Consider the following 25,522-nt stretch of genomic DNA (forward strand, 5'->3'; position numbering starts at 1 on the left):
AAAAAAAAAAGGTGTTTTCTTTGTTCCTCTGAGGAAGTATTGGAGACTGATAAAATGGGTTTCTGAAATTCCCCTCTCTTATACTGCACCGTGTGCAGCTGGGCAGCCCCTGGAGGCAATGATAAAAGATGGCAGCTGAGGCACTGGAGGGACTCCAAAAGAAAGCATGTAGATCAGATCAATAAGCATAGAAAATGTGCTTAATGCTGCAGATAGCTTAGGCAGGAGCGAGAAAGTGCAAGTATCGGGGAGACCTGAGCAGTAATTTTTGTGGTAGTTATGACAGCAAAGTGTAACGATATGCCACGTATATATTCTTTGCTGTTGAAAAAGAAGGATGGATAATAGCGATGAGGCGTGAGACTTGGATGTGACTTGGATAATGATGCCTTGGAAACACAGGAGTTAAATTCAGAAAGTGATTAAAAAACCCCAAGCACATCACTCAGTAGTAATCTGGGATGGTATTTGTGCCAAAGATAGATAAAAAATTTTAGATAGGATTGTAATTTTAAGTCTCAATGAGCCAGTCTGTTCTTATACATGGGCCAGATTTTTACAATTTTACTCATATTAAGTCATGCTTTACTCCAAGAATAATCCCGTTGATTATAATGGTAATATTGTTCCACAGATGTCTCAGAAGAAACGCAAATGTAAAAGCGGACTTTATACTTAAGATAAAAGACATCAATCATGAGCACATCTGGGAATCTGATAAAAACATACGGTACAAAAAAAAAAAAATCACTGTGGGATGACGGAAATGTACTTACATAGCAGGTCTGTGGACATGTTTACAGATCAGGCAAAGGAAACCTACATAAAATAAATGAAAAAAGAATGATCAGTTTTCTGAACTAGCACTATTCACGTTTAAACCTCATGCCAGTTATCATATGCGTAGTTTTTCAGTTCTTTAGGAAATGAGGAGAACATATCTAGGGAAATCTAACAAGGAAGAATTTCAATTTGTAGAGGAAAAGAGTAAATCCATCTATTTTTTACTCCTTAATAAATGATTCCACTTCATTTCACAAACAATGTGAACTGACAATATAAATGTAATGCATTTTAATTAAGAGCAGTCCACTGTATCCCACATCTTCATTAACATTTATTATTAAAACAGAATTTTCAGGTGCCGTGTACTTTACCCCATTGCATGCCATCCTGTGTTTAAGCCTGCTATTTCTGGTATTCATCTTAAGAGTCCTCACCCTTGCAAAGTCAAAGGGAATATTAACTAGATATAGGGCAAGACATTTTATTTGCTCTCTTGAAAGACTTCTGGAATCTTCTAGCTTTCTGCTGAACTCTGTTGATCTTGCTCCCTTCCCATTCATCTGCTATTTTTTGACTGAAAATTTACTAAAAGCTCATAGGAGCAGAGTCTGAGTTTTCTGTGGCTGTCTGAGCAGTCTCCAACACAGTGGGATCCCAATGTGTGGATAAGACTACTTGGAGCAACAGAAATAATAAGACATGTAATAATAAGGGGGCATGCAAATAACAGTACGAATCACATCAGCTTATGCCATTTTGTTGTGTCCTGTACAAATCTTGAAAATTTCAGGCAGCGTTTGAAGGTGTATGTATATGATTTAGGGTGAAAACTTGACTCTGATGAAGACAACAGTATTTTGTTGCTGACTGAAATGGGTCAAAGGAAACATCTTCATTTTTAAAAATACAATGATCGTTAGTAAGATACTTCCAAGTTATTTGGAGCTGGTTGAGAGAACTGAGGGAAGAGGAGTATGGAAGAAGGCAATAAAGATTACAGGAAAAATGGATGGCAAAGAATAATGAGAACTGAGGACTAAACAGACTCAAGGAGAGTAAAAAAGTGGTTAAGATAAGCTGAATGCAGAGCACGATGAGGAAGAGAGGAGTCAGTAGCGTGCTGATGATAATTTGCCAAGGAAGAAGCTGACTCTGTCAGGTTGTCCATAAGCAGAAGAGGAAGCCAAGATCCAGCTATCTGCTGAAATCTACGAGCACACTGTAGTGCCATTTTCAAGTTTGAGAAGGCTGAGATAACACTTCTGGTGATCCACTGCAAGCACCTAAGTTGCCATCTTAGCTTGAGGACATGCCGTTTGTCCCTGCATACAAAAGCAGCCATGCTGAGCATTCCCCCCAGCATTTACTCAGCAATGATGTACATACAGATCATCATTACTGGGCAACATAACAAGTATGCCAATTACATTAGCAAGTTAACAACTGATAAACTTACAAGTCCTCATTTAAGCGCTCACAGACCCAATCCCAGGACCAAGACAAGACACACAAAGTTAGTAAATCAGACTTGCTATCTTACCATCTGCCTCATCACAACATAATCAACCCCCCAAGGATTTAAATTGTCAATCCTAGCATAAAAGGCAATATGTAAAGAAAATATATTTTATAGATGCTCTGCACTCTGGAATTTGGAAGAGTTCTGATGTTGACATATAAAGAGCTGCCTGGTCTTTCCTTCCCACATGCTTAAACATGTCTTTCAAGCCTATGCTGCCTTCACCAAACAGAAGACAAGTACAATCTTTGCATTTTAAAGTGATTTACAGTGGTGGGTGGTGAGGGGTAGTTGACAGGTATACTGTAGAATTTGTAGAACAAATATACTGAAGAACAGGTATATTGCAGAAATTTCATATTTTCAACACAAAACCAAAAAGATTCCTCCCACCTTTGGGCTGCACACACTCCCTAACATCAGTGGGATAAAACTGACAGGGAGAAGCTCATCAAAGACCTTCAGCAGGGAAGAGACTACAAGGAAAGATGCTTCCATTGCCCATGCACAAGCATCCTGTGTCTTTTGTGGTGTGCCCTACGACATCTGAAGCACCCATATGAGGCTGATAGCTATAATATTGGTTACACAGGAAAAAGAGTCCCTCCTGGACCAGGAGCTAGAATCCAGGCAGGGCTACCCAGGGTATCTCAGGCAGCACTAGACGCTTATGTTTCAGCAAATTAATCAAGTCCTACAGTATTGCAGTTTGTCTGTTTTTACAAGAAGCCAGGCAGAGAACAGGCAGGCTGCTGGTCCATCACTTCTGTCTGAGATCAAGGGGACTGCAGATGAGGCACGAAACACAAGTGCCAGCACATCAACTTCTCTTCTGTAACCTCTGTCCTCTGCCAAAACAGCTGCCTCCAGTGAACATGCAGCTTATAAACTGGCTTTTGTCTCTGACTGGGACTGTGTGTAGATGTGAGAGAGAAGCAGTAAAGGGGCCTGCACGCTAAAAGGACATCAGCAAGTCCTCTTTCCAGGTGAAAACAGCCATGCTGAGAGCAGGCTTCCTAAGCAGCAAGTGTCCTGGCCTGATTTCCATCAGCCAGAAAACACTTTCTGCAAAAAAACTACTCTGCAGTTTGACCCCATTCTGGCTGAGAGTGAGGCACTTGTCTATGGTGTTAATTTCTAAGAATGTAGGCCTTGCAGAGGGAACAGTGAACTTTAATGGCATCCATATGTGACTGTACACACGCCAACCTTTGTCATCCCCAGAAACAGCAGGCTACATGTTGTCACTGTCAGAGCAGTGCCATCAACTAATAAAGATTTCATCCCCCCACTGAATTACTAGGCAAAATGATTTAATTTTGCTGGCATTCAATCTGCAGGGCAATTACCTGGTAAACCACCACAACACAACAAGCTCTCCCCTTCCGTATGGTTTGAGTCAGTAGTATACCTTCATCCTCCCACATCTGGTCCACAGCAGTCTCCTGTCATGAGAAAGGCCAGCCTCAGTCCATCCTCTCCCCGTCCCCCACACATCTGCCATCCACCATGTTCCAGTGACACTGTGGTCCATGAACACCCCAATTAAGGTTTGGTTGAATTGTTCTGTGGTGTCACTTCGGTGGTAGAGGAGGGGGCATGGAGAAGATGGAGCACATACACTAGCCGGGACAGAAGACCGTACCTCGACACAGAGACTGTGACAGGTCAGAATGACATCGGAGGGACTCAGATGAAGAGTAACACGGTCCAGAGCAACACAAACACCTATAAGACACCTCCGCTGCAATCAAAAGGCTAACCTGCTGCTGGGGTGGGGGCAGCTATCGGAAGCACAAAGAGGTTCTCCATTCACTCATTACTCAGAAGCAGCTACAAAAACCACAGCAGGAAAGTGCTATTGCACAGGTTGGCTCTTCCCTCCCATCCCTTTTGCCCATGCTGACAGGGCTTCTCCTGCTGTCTGGAGCCAGGAAGGAATCGGTCCATGACACTGCCATCTACCTGCTGCCCCTCATGGTATTAAAGGTGCTTACCAGTACAGGCAGGTCACCTTGTACAGAGCTCTACCCCTAACAGTCCTCCTAGGACGTGGTCAAAGGTACAAGACCCTGATGCAAAAGATTCGCCCCAGAGAATGAGGGCAGTAGGAAGAGGATAACCAAAAATCACCAAAGCGTTTTTCTCCACAGGCCATCAAATCCTGGGAAACCTTCTCTTTTTTTCCCCCGTACAGTCCTCTGATGAAGCAGCATGAGCAGCAGCAACCCCATAGTGCCCAAGTCCAGCCCTTGGGGAGGACACAGGGACTACAGACGAAGAGGGAACACCTCCGTGAGGGCATCCCAGTCACTGCAACACAAGCCACTTGCAGAACAACAGAGCAACAGCTGCACCAACACAAGGAACTGCTCCTCTTCTAGCAGTCAGTCAGGACATTATCAATGACAGGGTGAGGATAAGTACAGCAAGGTGTATTTGCAGAGGCAAGGGAGTGTAAGCAGAACTACAAGTTCCTTTATAAGCTATGCCAGCTCTTCCCCAGTTACCCTCAACATGGACCAAGAACTGCCTGTCCTCCTAACTGCAGAAAACCACCACCATAATTCCCTCTCCTGCTTCAGCGTCAGCCCTCTGGTGCACGAGGGCACCTCTTGTGCAGTGTATTGCCCCTCAGCCAAGGGGGCTCCGACACATGCAGAGTCATGGCAGCTACTTATGCTGTGCCAACCAGGCACAGTACCTGGTGGTTTCTGGCCACATCAGTCATTTGTCAACCTAAACTCAGGTGGTTGGCCAGTGGCCATGCTGGCCTCAGTTTAACAGTCCCATTGGCCAATCTTCTGTGGTTTTACTCCCTGTAAACCACATTGACATTGACCTTTATATGAAGTGTTGCAAATATATTGGCCAAATTTGCTGTGCTGCCCACACAGCCAAAAGAAGTTGTTTGTGGTTGCTCTTCAATACTGTCCTTTCTCATCAATGAATGGGCAGAAGAGGAGGAGGAGCAGAGTGGGGGATGTTGCCCATACATGAAAACTGCAGCCCTGAAAATTTGAGGCAATGCCTTATGAGGTTCTCACAGGCTTTCAGGTATCAAGAAATTAGCTTATGCATTTAGGTTGAATGGGACGTGATGGGTTAAGTATAATAGATGGTTAACAGTCTACAGATAGCAAAACAGTGATTACAGGCACACTGGATGATGAAAAGTTCAATGCTTTGTGGTGGTGAAAAGTGGTTATGCGCTGGTTAGAGGAAGTGAGGATGGGTTCTGCACTGCCTATTGAGGAGAAGGATATGTTGCAGAGTACATTTATGTAGGAGCTAGGATTTTAGGTTCTGGGGTTTTTTTATTTGTTCCACCATTGCCACAAATTTAAAGACTATGCATTTTGTGTTTCAGAAGTGACTGTAGTGGGCACAGTGTGGGCATATGTGACTTGGGATGGGTATGCATTATGGTGGTGGGATTGCCCTGGGACGTCCAGGGTCCACAGTAGGAAAGGCAATGCCTGTTACCCCTTCTGTTCTGATGCAGAGGATGCGGGAGTAATGAAATCAGACAACCAGTTTCCAGGTACGGTCCATGAGGAGGACCTACATGAGGACCACGGTCGCTGCTGCACCGTGACTCCCACAAGGAAGGTGACTCCCACAAGGAAATGCACAGCAAAGGAAACCAGCCCACACAAGACCTCTGGGGCTGTTCATGATGCACGAGACATCCATAAAGGCTGCCAACAATGGCCTTGATAACTACCTTGCTTACCAGTGGTTCACACTGAGAGGCAGCAAGAGGGGCAGCAAAGGCTCCACTTTCTACTCCTCCTGTGCCTGGAAAATACTATGATGACACCTGGCTAAAGTTTCTGAATGCAGTTCTCACCCAAAGTCCTGTATCCACTGCAGGTCACTGCAGATTTCTACGAGGATGACAGCTTTACCAACCAGTGCTTGCTTCACTGGCGCTGAAGCTCATCTTCACCAGAGACAACAAACTCCATGGCAAGGGAGGCCAAGAAACTGCTCTGTGAGGGACCTTTGCAATGTCTGCAATGTAAGACTACAACTAGCTGTTCAAGATAGCTGTCCTGCATGTAATGCCACAGCATTCTCACATGGGTTCATGTGACAGAGCTCTTCCGCTGACCTGACTCTCTTCCAGAAGAGGTACATCTACCTTCCCTGGCATCATGCCCCAGAAAGCCAGAGGAAAAGCAGGCACTGATGTGGGAAGAGATGTAAGTGGCAGCAACAGGAAAAGCTTTCATACTGCCATACTGACACTGTGGGTGATACACTTATGGTTGCATCATGATGCCATCCGTAGATGACAAGAGAACATGCTGTCTGCAAAAGAGACCTAGGCCATGCAGAGACAAAGACCTGGATTATAGCTTTTGAATTATGAATTCACTGTGAGCGGAAACACGGCTGTACTCAACCAGTTAGCATCTGCCCCCTCACAAGCCCTCAGAGGTTATTACAGAATCCCTTACATTGCCTTCCGCACAAAACCAATGTCAACAACCAATGACAATTGTCAGCACAGGCATACTCTTTCTAATGATCTGACATTATACAGCTCAAAAATGCACCTCAGTTTCATGCTGCATGCCACAAGAGATGCATTAGTTAACCAGTCCCCGGAAGACTCTTCTCCTGATGCTGTGAAGTCATCTCTCCACCTCACTCGTGCAGCTGAAAAGGGGAAGCTGCTATACTTCAGATACTCCAAAGAACGTCCAGGACAAACCGTTTATATATTCACAACAGCCCCATGTAGATGACATTGTTATCTAAGTACCTTTTATCACATCTTAACTGTAAGTAAAGCATTTTTTCAAGACATCTATGGTAAGTAATACGGTAGCAGATGTCTTTAAAATACACAAGCAAACAGATGTGACAGGAAAACCACACTTAACCTACTTATACTGAGATTAAATCAGGAAGGACTCTCTTCCCCCATTACAGAAATCCGTGACCGGGGTTTAACTTTCAGCATACCTTATGCCCCAGGTTGCATCCATCAGAAGAAAACATACCTTCAGGAGACAACACATCTATTACACAGCATTAGCATTCCACTGGTGTCCCTGCTTGTTCTCTTTTGGCTACTGCTCGTGCTCATGCTGGGCTAACTGCATTTCTGCTGACATAGTTTCTCTTCTCCCTAATTCATGAACAGGAGGGAAAATCATAATGATATAGAAATGATTTAAGTATTAACAGAGTACTAACAGGGAAAAATGAATATGCAGGGCCAAAATCTCCATCCAGAGAAAACTACGTAGATTTTCTGAAGTTTGTGTTAGTCCCACATGTGTATCCACAATCAGGATTTGGTACATGCTAAGTACAACTCAAACATGTCCAACAGTGAAATTCCATGCATTTTGTATCTACCACATGTAGAGTTCCTCACTGGAGAAAACATGAAATTATAAATCACTTTATAATTTATCATATAAAATAGCATGTACTTGTACTTTTACAAAATTACATAATTTTTTTTCAAATTATTGAATTATTTTATAATTATAAAACAGAATAACTCTTTTGCCATCATAATGTTTTTCTTTATGTACAGGATTCCGCATCTTTCCCTTGATTAAGCAAAGAACTTGAGCAGTACAACATACAAACACTTGTGTCCCTGATCCAGAAATCTGGCAGAAGTTCTTCAAATGTAAGTCTTATTTGTGAATGTAATAAATAATGAAAACCCAAAGTTATACATGGAACATATCTCTCTCCTACAAAGGACTATGCAGATGTAAAAGAACGGTGCACAAAATCATAAGGCATACTGTGGGCAGATACAAGTCATGCACTCAAGGATATGTTTTCTCTAAAGTGTTTACTAAGAATATTTTGCATATCTTCACAATAATTGTTTTAAAGTGAGTATACACACACACACAAATACTATACAAATATATAAACTAGTCTTGCTGCTGAAGGAAACTTTGTAACTATATACACATCTCTACAGATTAAATGCCTTGATAAGCAAGCAATCAAGAGCACTGTCAGTTTCCAGTGACTTCAAGAGGTCAGGCAATAAGACATCCTATTGACTTTGATAATTTTTTGATCAGTTGACTATTATTTTGCCAAAGCTATATTGAGTGTTACATTTGGATACATAAAAAAGTCCTGCCTTTCCATTCCCTGCACCAACCGATCAATATTCTAACCTGGTTAGAATGTAGCATCATCAAATATGGTCCACACATGCACCGAATCTATCCAAGTCTATTTTCAGTTTAAAGCAAAAAAATAAATTTCACTGAAAGTAAGTCCATTTTATATTCTGTGTCCCGATACCAGAAACACAAAGACCAACAAATCCCACTCCTTGTTTCTAAGCAAGTTTTTCCTGTTCTGAAATATGGCACTGTCTCTCATCATAATTTTCCTAGCCTTGTATCACTTGATGTTGGTTTATTTTGGTCAGCAAAAGACCTACGGCAGACAATGCATCAAGTCTTTGCCCATCTCCAGTGCCCTGATAACAGAAGAAATACTATTAAATAGTATTTCTAAAAAGCGATAGTAACAAAAGGGAGACAAATCCCTAGGGAATGATACCAAATGGCATCTCATGCCAGCCTGCCTTACTGAGGGCTGCTCTTGTTGTTTGGCTTTGCAAAGCACTCAGCATTTTGATTGCAATCCAGCAAAGCATTTCTGCATTTCCCACGTTTTTCCACCACTGACTTGCAGAGAGCTATTTGTACATGTGAAGACAAACCTCCACTTCATATTTTGCTGGGTCAGGGTCAAGGCACCAATCATCTTTCTGGATCCTTGTTTTCTTATGAGAATTGGTTAAAATAAGCTTAAAAAAAAAAAATCTTAAAAGTGTGAGTTTTAAAAAGCCTCCAGACCCAGGAACATTCCTAAAATAATTTGCATTCCACAGCAAAACCATTTCCATTTCAATGAGCCTGTGGAGAGGACTCTGGTCTACTCGCTGAAACTCAGGACTGAACCGGCACAAAACAAACACGGAACCCACTTGTATGAGGTCACGTGAAAAAACACTTTTTCCTGTTCTCCCTCAATACCTTTGCTAAACTCCTTTCATCAGTTCAGGCCTGCATCTCAACACTCATTTCAGAAAGGGCACTGCCGCTTCTCTCCGCTGGACAGGCTGGTGGCAGGGAGATTTCCTTCCCCTTCCCTGCATCCTCCTGAGGCAGCCTACCGCAAGAGTCAACAAGTCTCCCGCGGCTTCAAAAAAGGTTTTACGAAAACTTTGGCTTTAACACTCTCTCCTTTCATAAGCTCACTACAAACAAAACTCATTAGCAGCCACCAGCTTTCCAAACGCGGTGAGCGAAACCCACAGTGGAGAGACAGAGGGACTGACGAGTTCCCGCACGGTGCAACAGCCGCTCCTGTGACCAGAGGGGGGGATACGCGTTTAGCCAGTACTTCAGCAACGTCAGTAAATTTCAGGAAATCATAAAAACAGATTTGTCATCTGGAAGCCAACACCTTGCCTCACACATCTTGCTTAGATTATAGTAATCTAAAACCTCTCAGCCTCAGATGCTCACAAACTTCACACATACTTACAGCATCATCCAGACGCATCCTACAGCGCTATTACAATAATGTAATGCAGTGTGTAATGTTGCTGCTATATTGTGTAAATATTAACATTCAAATTATTTGGTCAAATTTCACTTTCAGAGTCTTGCTCTCACTCTTTAGCAGCTTTAAATTTCAACGCTGTGAAATGGCCATTTCATTCAGAAACTAGTAAAACTAAGGAAGTTTCACCTGAAAAAGAATTTCAGGTCGAGAATATTGGTATTTTTACAGGTATTCTAGATGCAACAGCTGATCTTAATGGTGATTTCAACAGGTTTAGCAGCTTTGTCTCTTTAGCTGCTTCATAAAAGCTGGATGTCTCTATACATAAATTAAGTATCAAAGCATAACTAATGCTCTTCCATAATATGCCCACTGTTTGTTAACAGCATCTTGGCTACTACAAATGTTTCCTTTCTTCTATCTCCTCCTAAAGGCCTCAGACTTAGAGAACTGCTTGAGCCATCTGAAGGAAGCAATGATAACACTAATACATCCTCAAAACTCAACCTAAAGCATAAGCAAAGAGTTTTCACTACGAACTTAATACTCAAGCTAGAGAGACAACAGTAGCTGATTTGTTTAAATGCCACAAGCCTTGTACCAGATAACAGCTGCCTGTCACATCCCTCAATTTCTTTGCTGCAACCTGCACACTCAGATTTTCTGCCAACAGCAGCTGGATTTGCCAACAGCAAACTTGGCAGCAAAACCACCCACGTCCTTTCACTCCCGTTCGCAGACATGGACTGGCTGGAGTGGGATACTGCATGAAAAATGCAACCTACCACTTCACAAGGTACAGATGCAAGGGGCAATTATTAAAGCTAATTAACTAAAACAGAGCCATCACATTAAATCATCAGGGACTAATTCTGCTGGAATTAAACTGTAACGTGAGGAGTGATTTCTTATTGCCTTTTCTTAAAGGGTATGTTAGTTTTAGGGGTTATTATTTTCATAGTAGTGAATGCCTAAGGTGCACAACTCCAAAATATCCAAATCCTCCAAATAATGCATATATGCTCGATTAATGAAAGCTACACACGTTCCCAAATATTACTTAGCTGTTTCCTTAATTTTTCCTTTGATTATGAAGCCATACGATGATTCAAAAAATCTGCAAATTGTGGCTCACAGGTTACTGTTGAATAAATATAGATATAGATGCAGATTCAACACAATGAATCACCATTCATATTCAGCACAGTAACCTGTTTCTCAGATAAAGGAGAGAGAAAAAGTTGCTCCCCACTGTGAAAGATCAGTTGAACCTCTTGTTCTCCCATACTGACAGCTTGTAACACAGAGTGATAATTAGACTCCTGCCTTTCCGAGGTCTGGACTGGAAGCCTTCTTGGTAATTGTATAGTATACAAACCTTCTTGGGATCCTGTGCCACTTCTTGCACATTACTCAAACAAGAAGCCAAAAAATGTGGCATTACATGCACAGTGTTCGTGCTTGTCTAAAATTTCATCCCGCACACTAATGTAGTTCTACCCTTTTCTCCAGCAAAACTGAAACTTGAATAAATTAAAGGAGACTGGCTCTTGTCTACACAAGCTTCTTTTTTCAGTGTAGGAGAATGTGAAAGGAATTACGAAACCAGAATAACAAGGCCAATGCTGAAGAGCCCTGTAGAGACCGGCAGAGGAAGAGTTGAGCCACTACCTCCACAGAGTAAAAAAACCCACTTAAAAATAAGTGACCATTCACACCCGTATCAGTACTAAATTAGGAACTTGAAATTTGGTGCACCATGGATTAATGAATGCAAAGTGCAGGCAGATATAAAATACATCAGGTATTTCAGCAGTTTGGCATTTTTATTACAGTTACTTGTCTGTATGCCATTTTTTCAGAGACAGTCTTGGAATCTGTTTAACTTCTCCAAGGGCTCTAGCAACAGAGGCGAAGAACACTATTTCTTCATTTAAAAGTTATCCTGACATAGAAAAGCTTGTTACAGTAATGTAGAAAAAAATCCTGTGATCTCTAACCTTTCATTAGAAGTTCACTAAGAGGTCATTTGTCCTTATTTCTTCACGCAGTTGCATGACCTCTTCAACTCCAACTTTGACATCTGAAACATCCATTCAGTATGGTTCAGTGAGTTAATGAAAAATAACCCCTAATGACTCGGATGTTTGACATTTGCACCCCAAGTTACCTGAAGGTCATTTTAGCAATTTATAAAACCTACATGAAGATATTCTGTCAGATGTTCATGTGGGATGTGAGGTCTGCAAGTGGAAGAACTTAGGGTTATCTAAAAGTGTCCGCTATCCAATACTTAGATGGTTTCAGTCAATAAGCCACTGAAGTGTATTTTACTTGTTGCACCACGACATTCTAGTCTCCAACATCTACTACAATGTTAATAAAAACCCCACATTTCTAATAAATGGTCACTGATGACTTGCTAACCAGATTCGCATTGGGAGAGTCAGTACAATTCAAGAGTCAGTGCTCTGCTGGGACAAACTGAAGATACAGGTCACACTTTCCACAAAGATGCTGTTTTAAGTTGTCCTGTAAACTCCATCGACTCAACTTTTGAAGAACATTCTTGTCAAAATAAATGAAACTAAAATTACAGTTTAATGCAATTTAAGATTCTGGGACCCAAATATATTATTAGAAGTATGATAGCAATGCTAGCACCTAAGTAGATGCGTGACAACTTTTGCTATCAGGTCGGAATTTAATTTTTAAAATTATAACCTGCCCATGGGTTTTTCTAAATTAGATGATTAATCAAGTAATCAGCGCAAATCACTGACCACAAAGACAATTCAGAGATTGATGATATAGTCTAAAAAATGAGTGAATTTGACAAGAAAAAAAAAGTTAAAGTAATATATCCTGCTAATATTTTTTACAGATTGAAAAAGACACTCATTCTACATTGTCTTCAACTATTTTCTGAACCATTTTACTGATTTGGGTACAAAATATTTAAAATAACTTTATTTTTATACTCTATTTTCCACTAGTTTAAGAAGCCTATACTCATTTTTGTAATGTCCTATTTTAAAATTATTTTTAAATGTTGATATTTATAATGCTGATAAAAGTGGTATGAAAAACTTAGCAAAAATCTGACATTTTTTTTTAAAAAGACTGAGACTTACAACCCCTTCTCAACCGAGTCACTTTGATGACCTCTACCATCCTCTTATACACTCTGTAACTCAGTATTTCATCTTTGCTAGGGGTCCAGAGGTTTGTAAATATTTGCCTGTATGGGTGCTGAGGCCTGCAAAAGACTAAAGTGTTCTGAGAGTCAGGCTTCAACGTTGACAAATCACTGATACTGTAAGAACAACTTACAGAAAAAAAATCACTTAGTCTTCTCTTTTCTTTTAGAATAAGATAAAGAGGGAAAACCAATTTACTCTCCCATTTATCTTTGTTTTGTTTTCTTCCTTGTCAATCTCTCTGTTTTGGTCAGGGCAGTCTCTCTTCATTTTATTCAATAAATGCTTGAAAACTAGGATACATTTTTATTAACCAAAAACCTCCACATACCTTAGCAGACTCAGTGAAAAATCTGTATAGCAAATTCATGCATTAGAAAGGGAGATGATTCCATCTATCACTCACACTAAGAATATTTTAGAGAGAAGAACAGCATGTAAATGTGCACAGGTCAAGTAAAGATGATTTCCAAGCGTTAAAATTATTCTTGTCATTGGCAGCTGTTACGCGAGAAGTAATAAGGTCCAGAAGCCTTGCCAGGCATGACCAGTGATAAGAATATCATTAGAATCCACCTGCACCCTCCAAGAGACCCAAAATGCCTCTGCAATCTTTTGTTCTAAGCAAAAGTAAAAATCCAAAGCAACAGATTTCCAAACCAGGATATTGTGAGTGTCACCACAGCAGTAAGAAACTTTTCACAAACACCCCCCCCCCCGCAATGGGTTCTACAGAAGGGAAAGCAGAGAATACTTTTCAGAACTACAGAATTTCAAGATCACAGATTTTATGGTAAATGTGTGCTTGCTTTGCCTGCTTATTTACTTGCTTTGTGGGGAAAGGAGTGTTAGGTTTGTAAAAACAAGTGAGTCATGAACAAGTCAAAATATTTCCAGTAAAACTTATTTTTGTCTGAATACGCTGAGTTAACTGAAACCAAAACACTTTGCAGAAATGTATCAGCTTCACTGGTTTTGCGATTAATCAGTGCTACAGACCATGTTATATTTCACTGAAATTGTTGGTTTCATCCTCCTTCATTTGGGATATAACAGCCTCCCCCCCCAACTGTGGAAATCCTCACCTGACATGATTTTTCTTACTTTCATTAGCACCTACCACTGAGGACCAACCCCTGAGCGATCTCTTTCCAGTGCTTGGCACCATTGGAATGAGGAAGGGCTATTTGGCTGCCAGGTTTACAAGCAGCAAATGATGCATCCACTCGAGATACCTCATGTGCTACTTTTCAAATTTCTCTTCCACCAAAAGAGGGAGGAGTGGTTTTATCCTAGAGCATTTGGATTTATTCTGGCCAGCAGCCCCAGTCTTTTCTTGGATGAGCCCTGAGAATACAAAAAGGCAGTGTTTCAACAGGTAAATCACCTGATTTCAGCAGGCAAATCACCTGCTGCTGTTTCACTGTGAGAGGTATTAAGTCACTTGTTTAATTAATATGGGGGATTGCTGAGATATCTAATTGCAATTGAAGCAGAAGAGTTACATTACTACTTCTTAGTTTGTCTTAATCGCTTAAAAAGGGTTTAATGCCTTTTACTTACTTGATGCAGGTAAGCCACGACTCCCACCAAGATAAAAGAAAAAATCAGAAGCCAGAAAGCATCCTGGACCACGTATGCAGAGTCTTTTTGTTTTCTAGAACATTACAAAGTTGCCACTCCGCACAGAAAGTGGAGCTGGTTGCTAAGACTAAATGAAAATTGAATTAAAATAGAACTTCTTATGTTGACAAAACAAATCTCTGGGTTCTTTGCACTGTTCTTCCATCTAAGAGTTGCTCTTTTGTTTCTTCAATCCAACTTCAGTTATGTTTTTAGTAACTTCTTTCCTTTAGCTAATACTTTCCGGTATTTCATTATCTTTCCTTTGCCTTTTGCTTACCGCCTCTTTCTAGATCTTTGTTCAACATCGCTGCTTCCCTTCCTTTCATACTCCCCTTGGTTCTCTGCACACCGCATCTGTGGTGATGACTCTGGGGATAATTCCACCTGACAAAGAAGGAACATCCACCTCTCTGGGGACAAAATAAACTTTGAACTAGCTTAGCTACGTCCTTAACATCTGCTTCACTGGTCCTTCCACTGTTTATTATTGCAGGACAATATAATTAGATACTTGGTGTCTTCTTTGGGCATCAATCTGTCAAGGCACTAGCAAAACGGAATTTTAATGCTTTATAAATCACTTGTTTATTGCTCAGCCTTGCAGCACTTCTAATTGTAATCTTTAAAAAACTCATATTAAAAAACTCATTCTAATGTTACTTATTTCTGTAGGACAGGACAAAGCAATGCTGTTGATCATGTTATACAGCTGTGGTGATGGAAATAACATTCTAGCTGAAGTAAACCAACAAAATTGCAGTGACAGTTTATGGCCAAAAAAGCACGTGGGACTTTTGGTGTTTCAGTTCTCTCTGTATGTGACACTCTTGTAGAAGATATCCTTGCTTATCCTTAAGAGTCCCTCAACACCATTTACAGCAAGAGGAACCTGGAAACAAGAGTCCAACTGGAGGAGCAAAGTATAACATTGCTCACTGTACTACATTTGCTTGCTATTATATGCTAGCACAGGTTAGATACTGCTACTCTAGTATTTTCCTAAGTGTAATTCTATTACATGCTCTGAAGAAAAGCAAAGCACATCTATGCTGATTTTGTTACTTGTGCCATGGTACAAGATTTGGAGCAAATACTGTGCCCTGTCTTTGTCTGCTCTAGGTATCAGATGGACTGCACAGGGGCACAGTGGCTATCTCTGCACTCTCTGTGTGTCTACACAACAGGACTCTTTAGCCTACCTACACCATGCCCGTGACTTGCATGCCCAACGCACACAGTTGACCACACTGGTGGCAGCAGACTATGCAGTCTACCAGCTGCTATTCTGCATTTGCTGCAAACACATTTCTTGCAACAGTTCCTCAGACGATCATTTGAGAGGCAATGGCATCAGAAGGTTGACAGGGGGACATTGCCTCCCAACAGGATGAATGCAGCAAAATTACTACTCTGTGGATGAATCTTGCCATTCTGGAGTGACTAGTGCTCCCAAACTGGCAGCACACAACTTTCCCCAACATGGTTAGCGTCACTATGAAGACAAAGCATGGTGCCATCTGCACAACGAACGTGGTGAGCCATCCCACGCAGCGTGTCTGGGTCGTGCAGGTCATCTGCAACACCTCTCAGCACACAGAGTTGACATTTAGCACTGAAACAGCTCTATGTGCAACATGCAGGTCTGGGCAGCCAGCAGCTGAACTACCTTAACCATGAGCACGAGTTTCCCTGTCAGGAGACCACTGCCCCACGTAAGGAAAAAAGAATACTATCGCTCTAGACATCCAGGATATGACTGCTCTCCTGTTGTATCTCCACACACAAAAGAGACAACTCCCTTGCTCCTCCCCAAGATACACATAAAATAGGCAATGAAGAAGCACCCTCCTAGGACAGAACCATTCCCACCTCCCTCAGAGCAGGGCAGGAGGAGACGGGAGAAAACAATTGGGACAGGGAATCCACCCACATTACACAGAGGACTTTCTCCCAGCAGTTGGGCTGGGATGAATGTCAGCACTTACTCTGACCCCTGTGGGTCAGACAGAGCTGGGAGGTCTTCCTCCCCAGCACTTAATCGCTGGACAGTCAGGACTAGGTGCCACTCACAGCAGACCACTGTGATATTCCTGAGATACTCCCTACATCTTCTTTTATACTCCAATAGCAGCACCTAAGTTAGGAATAACAAGATGAAATGTACACAGTTCTTCTGCACAGCTACTTTTTCAGGCTGTTCACTGATACAGACAAGATCTAGAGTTTTCATTTATATTTGTCTAATGTCTTCAAGGATTTATTACCAACTCAAAGAGCCAAATCTTTCTATACGTGAAACCTGAGGCTCTCCAGAGGAAAAAATGACAACAAACAAGGATGTTGATTTACCAACCCAGTGTGCTTGATCTTACTTTAAACCCTTTTACAACTCACCACAAGCACTAGAAATGCACGCTTTTCTGCATTTTATTCCCACTGCAGTTTTTCAGGGGTTTAAGCAAGGGAATACACAGTGCCAGTGTGTTCAGGGATGTCCTTTGAAAAATCATGGAAGCTGAATGGGAGGAAACACTGGGAGGTAATCAGTGTGATCAAGTTATCTCTCCAACTCATTAGAACTATAAATCAATGCCTTATGATACAATCTCTATTGTATCATCATTCCAGCTTGGAATTATGAGTAGTTAGTGCTATCTGGAAAGCTTAAATTTCGCTATCTCAAGTTGTTTGTGAAACAGCTGCTCCTAAAATAGTGCTCTAGGTGCAGGAAGGAGAAAGATAAAAGCAGATCTACTCTGTCCTCCAAGACAGAATTAGTTTACGAAGTCATCCTTGATCCTGATTTAGCACTGCAACTCACGCCATTTTACAGAAGATCAACCAGTACAGGCAGAAAAAGCAAGAAAAAAGAGGAAACGCGAGAAGCATACGGATAAAGATCACTGCAAAGAACTGTCGCTTCTAGATCGTCACGTTGGAGAATCTGGAACCTGAAATGCTCTTTCACAGCAAATTCCAAATAGCCCATATTCAGAACAATGCATGGAAGAAAGAGGTAAGTCAGCAAAAAAGCAAAGCTAGAAGCAAAATATTTAGTTGATTATCTTTGGGATATGTGTGGAATTAAATTTTATGATCAACTTCCAAGATTTTCCCATACAGAATTCAAGTAGACTGACCTTCTTTCTGTCCTAACTCTTGTTATTTCCTGCTAGTTATCATAAAATAGCAGTATCCTTGGCATCATTTAAAGAGATTTCCTACTTCTTTCCACACACCCAAGAAAAGAACAAACAGTTTCTTCTGAGTTTAGTGACAATTAAATGATGTGGCCAGTTGTACAGTGGCATGTGCTTAAGTAGAAGTGTGTGACTGCTGTTCCCTTGGTGTTTGGAGCGGTCTCATTTGTTTCATGCTTATCTTTGAAAGCAGGAACATCTTAAAATAAAAACTCAGTAGAGCCAGTAGGGAACTAGCTGGCAATGTGTACTTTAAATGTGCTCTAGTTCTGCAAACATCTTGTGAGCCAGATTGCTCTTACTGAAGAGGACTATTTAGGTTGGTAAAGTTACGTGTAACGTTGAGTGCTCAAACACATGAAAACTTATATCAAACACATGAAACATATCAAACACCAGCACAGACTATCTTAAGTACAGTGTGTGTATTCACTTATGGGCAGGCTGGTGGTTGATGTTTTTGGTTTTTAATCATCAGCCAAGAAGTTAGGAGTTTGAGGGAAAGGGAAAGCAGCTCAGGTCCCAGCCCCTGCAACGCACTGTAGAGTAAATGTGTCTCAACAGTCAGGGGGGAATTATCTTATGCTGTTTCCTTTCCACCGAGTCCTGGAAGAAGGGCAGGCAGGGAAAGAAGAAATGCGTGCGCTCACAGAGCTTCACAACAGGGAGATTCTCTCTGCAGAGGAGATTACGGAATGGAAAGGAAACAGAAGTTATTGTCTTTAGTTAGAGAGCATGAATCTGTGACCTACTGGCTTACATGTCTGCAAAATGAATGCAAAACAAGTGCCCATGTTAAAAGAAAGTCTACCTACAAGCAATGCACTCGAAATGGTTTAACTCTTCATTTTTATCTTAAAAACGGAGCAATTTTAAATAAACTTGAAAATGCCAATCTAAGGCTTCAACCTGGTTAAACTTGGAGAACTAACTACATGATTTAATAGCCCCTTCTGCCTTTAAGAAATAATTATGTATGCGTTTATGTGCTTTCTTGTATCAAACTCTCCAAACCTCCCGCTACTGTTCTCACTCTGATGCGCAGGTCCAGAGAAACTGGTGCAGTCCTTCTGATCTTATTTCTAGCTTTTATTCCCGCTCATCCCATCTCCTGCTTCTTACACAAATAATTCTATTACCAGTTTGCAGCATCTGAATGATCAGAACAATCGGGTCCTGTTTAAATGTCAGACATACACCTCGAGAGCACTCAACCATTCAAAACGTGGTGCCGATCAGCCTGTTACGCAGTTACACTACTCCAGGATCTATACTGGCTCCCATTAGGTTTGCAAATGAGATTTTGACTGCTTTGACTTACAATGCAGGGCAAGTAAGTGCACACTAATGGTGGAAAATATACTGCGCATATAGCGGCACCACAGCAGCAAACACACACAATATCAAATAATAATCACACAATTTGTCACTGATCCTGTCACTGTACCCGTACTTCTGTTTAGCAAACTACCCATGTTCCACCCAGAGCGACCCGCCCGGCACAGCCCCATTTCGTGTTGTACAGTATGACTGCTCCCCATGCACAGAGGTGGAGCAGTGCTCCATGCACTGCTTCTCCAAATGAACAATAGGGACCTGAAGGACTGGCGACGAGGAATTCCCAATGACAGCATCTTTATTTCTCCCCAACGAAGGGTCAGAGCACAACAGAGGTGCTGCCCGTGCAGGGTCAGTGGAGTACTACAGACCTCGCAAGAAAAACAGACGCTCTTGTCTTGCAGGAGAAGTTGCCAAGTCAGGACAGCACCGCTGGACACTTTGTGCCACTGCTCGTGATTAGATATCTCAGACTTAAACAGCCAGATTTTCTGCTAAGCATTGGGACAACCAACAATCAGGTTGCACACGATGCTAATTTTACAACTGTAATACTGAGAGATGCGAGTGCTCAGATTGGGAACCTCTTCCTTCCTCATTCTGTCAGAGCTGGATTTGCTAATCTTCTGGCAATAAGGCCAAGCACACCCTCTGCTACCACTTGGAAAGAGAATGTATGTGCCTTTTTTATTTATTCATGAAGACCCTTGTCATCAAGGTGATATGAATAATGCTGTATGTCGGACGAAGTGGCCACACACGAATATGTATGTAGATATATCATGTACCCGAAAACATAGCTTAGATTTTGTCCTATATAGTCCTTTATAAATTAGAAGTATCAGCTGAGGAGAGAAGATTATATTTAAACTCACATTTTAAAGACAGCTACTACTTCGTGCTCTTCGTCAACTACTTTAAATATCTTCTACAAAAGCAGTTAGCCTTATTGGCCCTCCTTTGTAAGGAGGAACATACTTGCTACGCTCAAGTCACACAGGGAAAGCGACAGCCCTTGGAGAAGAGTTTGGCTGTCCCAAATTCACCTTTCTAGAAAAATGAACTGTCATTTGGCTATGGGGTGCAGACTTTAGTGGGCAACTAAAAAACAACTGAAAGTTAAAATCTAACAAAGTTATGTACTTTAAGAAAAAAATAAATCATATAATGTGTTAAATCCCTCTTCCCCACAGAAAAAAAAAAAAAAAAAGCCATGTCTCCCGTAGGAGTCAATGACAGCTCAAGTCGTGACCGCAGCAGGCTGTCGCCCTGCCGAAGAGGGATGAAAAACCGATGTAAACCCACTGCGGCCCGTCTGTCGGCCGGGATTTTGACACAGGCGTGGAGACCCACTTGCGAGCGGCGGGTGCACATCTGGGCCCACAGACGTCTTCTCACGCGGGAACAAACCTCCCCGACCACGACCCGAGTTTCACGCCGGAGGGCGAACGCGCCTCAAGGCGCCGCCCGCTGCCCCCCGCCCTGCAGTGAAAGCCCCGCGAGGGCCGTGGGGCTGATGAGGGGCACGAAGGAATGATGAAGAGATGTGCCCCCCCTTAGCCCCCGCTCCTGAGGCCTTTCTGTTCCCGGAGGCAAGAGGGGCTGGAGTGGGCCGCTCTGGTGCGAGGCTCAGCAAGCGGACAAGCGGGAGAGCCTGCGCAGCGGCTGCGGCTTGCGAAAAGTTGAGGGGGAGAAAGGAAAAACAAACAAACAAATAAATAAATAAAAAGTCCCCTCCGGAGGGCGGACGCATGTGGCGCAATTCGCTTTCCTGCGGCGGCGGGCGGCCCACCCGCCCGCCAGCCCCGGTGCTCGGCGCTGCCGCCCGCCCGGCCCCCGCCCCTCAGCGCTCCGCCGCCCGCCGACCCGCCCGGAGCGCGGCCCCCGCTCCCCCGAGCGGCCCGGCACCGCTGCGGGGCGGCGGAGCGCCCCCGGCCCGGCCCGGCCCGGCTCGGCTCGGCACGCCGCCCCCGCTCACCTGCCCGCCCCCGGCGCGGTGCGGCCCTGCTCACCTCATGGCCCAGCTCCGCGGGCGCCGCCCGCTCCCCCAGCGCCGGGCCGGGGAGCGCAGCGGCGGCTCCTCCCGTCCCCGCGGCGGTGCCCGGCCCCGGGGAGACGCCTGGCGGCAGGGCGGCAGCGGGCGGGGCGGAGGAGGGCCGGGCCCAGGGGCGGGCGGGCCGCGTCCCGTCCCCTCCTCGCCGCTCCGCTCCGCTGCGGCGGGGCCGCGGCCGCTCGGCGGGACGGCCGGCGGGGAGCGGTGCTCGGGGGCCGCCGGGAAGGGCAGGGCCGGGCCGGGCCGGGCCGGGCCGGGCCGAGGGGAGCGCGGAGGCGGGTCGGGCGGGGTGCAGCTCCGCCGCTGGTGCCCGAGGGTTTGCTCTGCAACGGCCCTGCCGGGAAACTTGTTACAAACGAAGTGTAAGTATCCCGGCCGGCGGCTTTCCGACCGCCGACATTGCCACTGCTGTGGCCATACGGAGTTGCCCGTGCTTGTAAGGATCCACACAAACCCCTCACCTGCACTGGCGGTAGTTAGTTGCTTCCAAGGAAGGCACCTCACAGCGTTAAGAGTTTCCTGCACAGATACCGATTTTGCTTCATTATCTTGGGGTTTTGTTGCAGACTTGCACCCTGGCAGCCTGAGGGGCACAGGAAGGGAGCGTGCCCACATCGCCAGCTGGCATTTCCCCTGGAGCGACTTGTGGCCGTTGCTTCTTGTCCTTGTGGAGATGCTTCCACCTTCTCCGTAACCACCATTCCAGTGCTGGAAAACCACGATCAGATCCAGCTGAGCCTTCTCTTCTCCAGGCTGAACACACCCAGTTCCTTCAGTCTTGCTTCCTATGGCAAGTTCTCTACATTTAACCATCTCTATGGCCCTCCACGGGACCGTCTCCAATTTTTGAGTGTCTCTCTTGAACTGGGGAAGACCACAGCTGGGTTCAGTCCTCCAAGCGTGGACCAACAAGTGCCAAATAGCATGGAGTAACAGCATCCCTTGATCTGTTTCCTATGCTCTTGCGGACACACGCTGGGACACAGTTTGCCTTCACGGCTGCAACGGGCGTTGCTGCTAAGCTTGCAGGCCACCAGGCCCCCCAAACCCGTTTCAGCAGCGCTACAGTCAAGTCCAGCCAGTCAAAATCCAGCCTAATCTAGGGTCCTGCTTTTAGAGAAGGTTGGACCAGATGAGCAGGGATCCAGAGATCCCTTCCAATCTAGCTGGACCTTTCAGCGATCCTGTGGCTCAGTGTGTTGTTTTGGGGAACTGTAGATAACTTGAGTATTACGTCAACTCCGTTTTAAACAAATGTATTTGATTGATTAATTGCCATTAATTAAAATGGTAATGGTTGGCCTGCTGGTATTTGCCCATTAAATAATCTTTTAGATGTACTCTGTAACCCGTCATACATATGAGTACTTTCCAACATGATCATCTTAAAAAAGCTGTTTAAAGTAGATATAATTTCAGTTGCCGAAGCATGATTGAATCATGATTCCTATTGAGTCAAATTCCACTGTTAGGTCATTGTTAACAGTATATGTTGTCTCAACAGTGACTGCAAGTTCCAGCTAGGACTCTGATAGACAAAAGTAATCTTTCTGGGGTAGTTTCAAGCATTATTGCATCAGCCTCTCAGCCAGACTTTTTGCCAGAAATCATGAACGCCATGGCAGTCAGCAGCATGGGATATGCCACTGCCGCTACAGTTCACTGTCAAGTTTATTAACATAAACTGCCAGTGACGATACATGTATGCTAATATTATCATATGTTAATAACCAAGGCCTGGGCAACTTGAGAGGGACAAATGTTCATGGTGGGGCTGAGGAGGAGTGAGGCGACATAAGGCAGTTTATAACTACAATGATACTGCAATAAAGCAGCATCACAGCTAGACCACTGAAATGTACTCCAGACCATGTCTAGCTTCTGGTATGTACCAGTAAAGCAACCCTGGCAGTGAGAAACCACACTGAAATAGTTTCACTATTTCACTATGATAGACACTGTCCTACTGGTCTAAAGGTGTCTCCTGCAGGAGGGCAGGACGGGAATCTGCATGGCGTTGTGAACACCACAGGGCTGTTGCTGTATATTGCTGTATACTGCTGTTGTTAAAATAATACAGCTTCTGTGGGCTCCCAAGGCTGTGGCCATTAAAGATGGATAAGGTGAGGTTCACGTTTAACACATGTTTATCAGCAAGCGAACAAACGCTTTCATAGGTGTATTCTTTTTATCTGTCCTCTCCCCGGCTCTTTGAAACCCATGATTTCGTGATTTCTCCCTGCAGCTAACCAGACATGAATTTTAGTCTCAGCAAAATGCTCCCAGTCTGTCGGTGTGCAATGGAGAAAAGTGGAGAGTCCAGTTTGGAGAGTCCAGTTTGGTCCGTCAGCATCAAGAGGATTCCCAAACTGAATCAGGGCCAGGCAGTAAGTCTTAATGTCTTTCCCACTTCTGAAGTGGGTGTTGAAGTAAACATGGAGCTAAACTGCTGAGCTGGTTGTTGGAGTAATGCTTTGGCTCTTTGCAGAGAAATCAATAGATGGAAACCACGGTCGTATTGTAACCAGCTGCTTTTGGTAAAAACACACAAAGATAGGAAGCCTCACTGTGCACACACACCAGTGTTTGAGGCTTTTACTGACAGGTACCCAGCCTGGGCATGACTAGAAGAGGTACCAGCTCAACTCCACTGTGCTACAAGTGGTCCTTTGGATACAGTTCAATGCCAAAATGAACTTTGTGTCCAGTTTCTGATGGTTCTGGGAGAAAGCACCCAGAAGCCTGCATCCTGGGTCCAGCACACAGATGTGTTAAGAGTTGCTTATCAAGTTGCTTATCATCTGAAAAGATGGTTGTATTTTTCCTCCGATCTCATTCAAAGGACAGGCTGAAACAGTTCTGCTGAACTTTTTGAAATGATTCAGCCCAGGGCTGAGATATGATGTGGAAATACTCAGCAGCTGCAGTTAGAAAGCCCTGAAACCCACAATGCTCAGAGAAGTTGTAGATGTCTCAACATTGGAAGTGTTCAAGATCAGGTTGGACAGGGCTTTGAGCAACCTGATCTAGTGAAGGATGTCTCTGTCCATGTCAGGGGCGTTGGACTAGATGATCTTTAAAGGTCCCTCCAACCCAAACCATTCTGTGATTCTATGATCTTAGTGCAGACTACGCTGGGTGACCCTGCACGTCCTCATGTTATGTGGAGATTTTGCAAAAGGTCGATGCCTTCGGGGTTTATCAGAGGAGGGAATTCCAGACGGGTGTCACTAGTGCAGGGTGTGTGATGTACAACAGGTGACATCAGTGTCCTTCTACATGTCTCCGCAGCCAGATTGCTGTTGCCCATCCTGCCCTGTAGTGCCTGCAGCACCGTCTCCCTCTCTCCCCTCTCCACTCCCCCTTGCACCCACACGCAGACTCAAGGGATGCTGCTGTGGTTCTGAGCAGGAGCTGCAAACCCCCGGGCCTCTGTGGGTGCAGAGCTGGCCACCCTGCGGCCTTACCTGCCTGCCGGGGACAGCTGCTGCTGGGGACACAGACCAGAGAAAGGAGATTTGGAAGGGAAGGGCGTCAGGAGGGGTCCCTGTGGGGAGGTGGTGTGAGGGTGGTGTGTTGTGCCAGGGGAGGTGTAGATTGGATACTTAGGAAAAATTTCTTCACTGAAAGGGTTGTTAAGCATTGGAACAGGCTGCCCAGGGAAGTGGTTGAGTCACCATCCCTGGAGGTATTTAAAAGACACGTAGATGTGGCGCTTAGGGACATGGTTTAGTGGTGGACTTGGCAGTGCTAGGTTAACGGTTGGACTTGATGATCTTAAAGGTCTTTTCCAACCTTAATGATTCTATGATGTGCTTGCACCCGGGCTTGGCTGGAGTGCCCCCCCCCCACCTACGTGCCAGCCCCCGAGCTACCCTGCAAGCAGCAAGGCCTGTGCTGCACAGCCTGCATGTCTGCTGGCATCATCCCAAACAGGTGACAACTATGCCATTACCTCATATCCCTCTTTTCCTCCTTACTGTTGCTCATGGTTTTCCGCTTCTCCAGTGACCGATAGGATGCGAGGGATCCCCTTCTCTGCCAACCTGCCCATGTCTGGGGCTGAATTCAAGTACAGGGCTACTAATGGAAAACTGACAGTGCAGTATAAAGCTTCGTGGCTGTATGGCCCCATAAAAACATAACCTGTTACAGCAAAATCTACCACAATACACAATGCTGGAGTTGTATCTATACATTCTAATGAAGTAAAAATTCAGGG

At 44.0% G+C, this 25,522-nt stretch overlaps 1 protein-coding gene across 8 annotated transcripts in view; it reads right to left on the reverse strand.

Moving 5' to 3' along the window:
* The window catches only part of PLAGL1 (PLAG1 like zinc finger 1), a 61,518-nt gene extending 40,042 nt beyond the window's left edge, over positions 1–21,476 (reverse strand). For 5 of the 8 annotated variants that reach the window (XR_012041515.1, XR_012041517.1, XR_012041516.1 and 2 more), the window contains exons 1-2: positions 21,260–21,459; positions 777–819 (exon numbers count right to left, since the gene is read on the reverse strand). Coding sequence is in view for 4 of the 8 variants with exons in the window: in XM_072856008.1 (XP_072712109.1) it covers positions 777–795 (19 nt within the window). In the remaining 4 variants the exon portion in view is untranslated. Of the gene's footprint in view, positions 1–776; positions 820–7,320; positions 7,449–21,225 lie in introns of all 8 variants that reach the window. The other 3 variants (XM_072856011.1, XM_072856012.1, XM_072856013.1) reach the window with 3 other exon arrangements.
* Positions 21,477–25,522: the final 4,046 nt, after the last annotated feature.

This window comes from Ciconia boyciana, chromosome 3 (assembly GCF_034638445.1).
Source record: "Ciconia boyciana chromosome 3, ASM3463844v1, whole genome shotgun sequence".
Taxonomy (NCBI): domain Eukaryota; kingdom Metazoa; phylum Chordata; class Aves; order Ciconiiformes; family Ciconiidae; genus Ciconia; species Ciconia boyciana.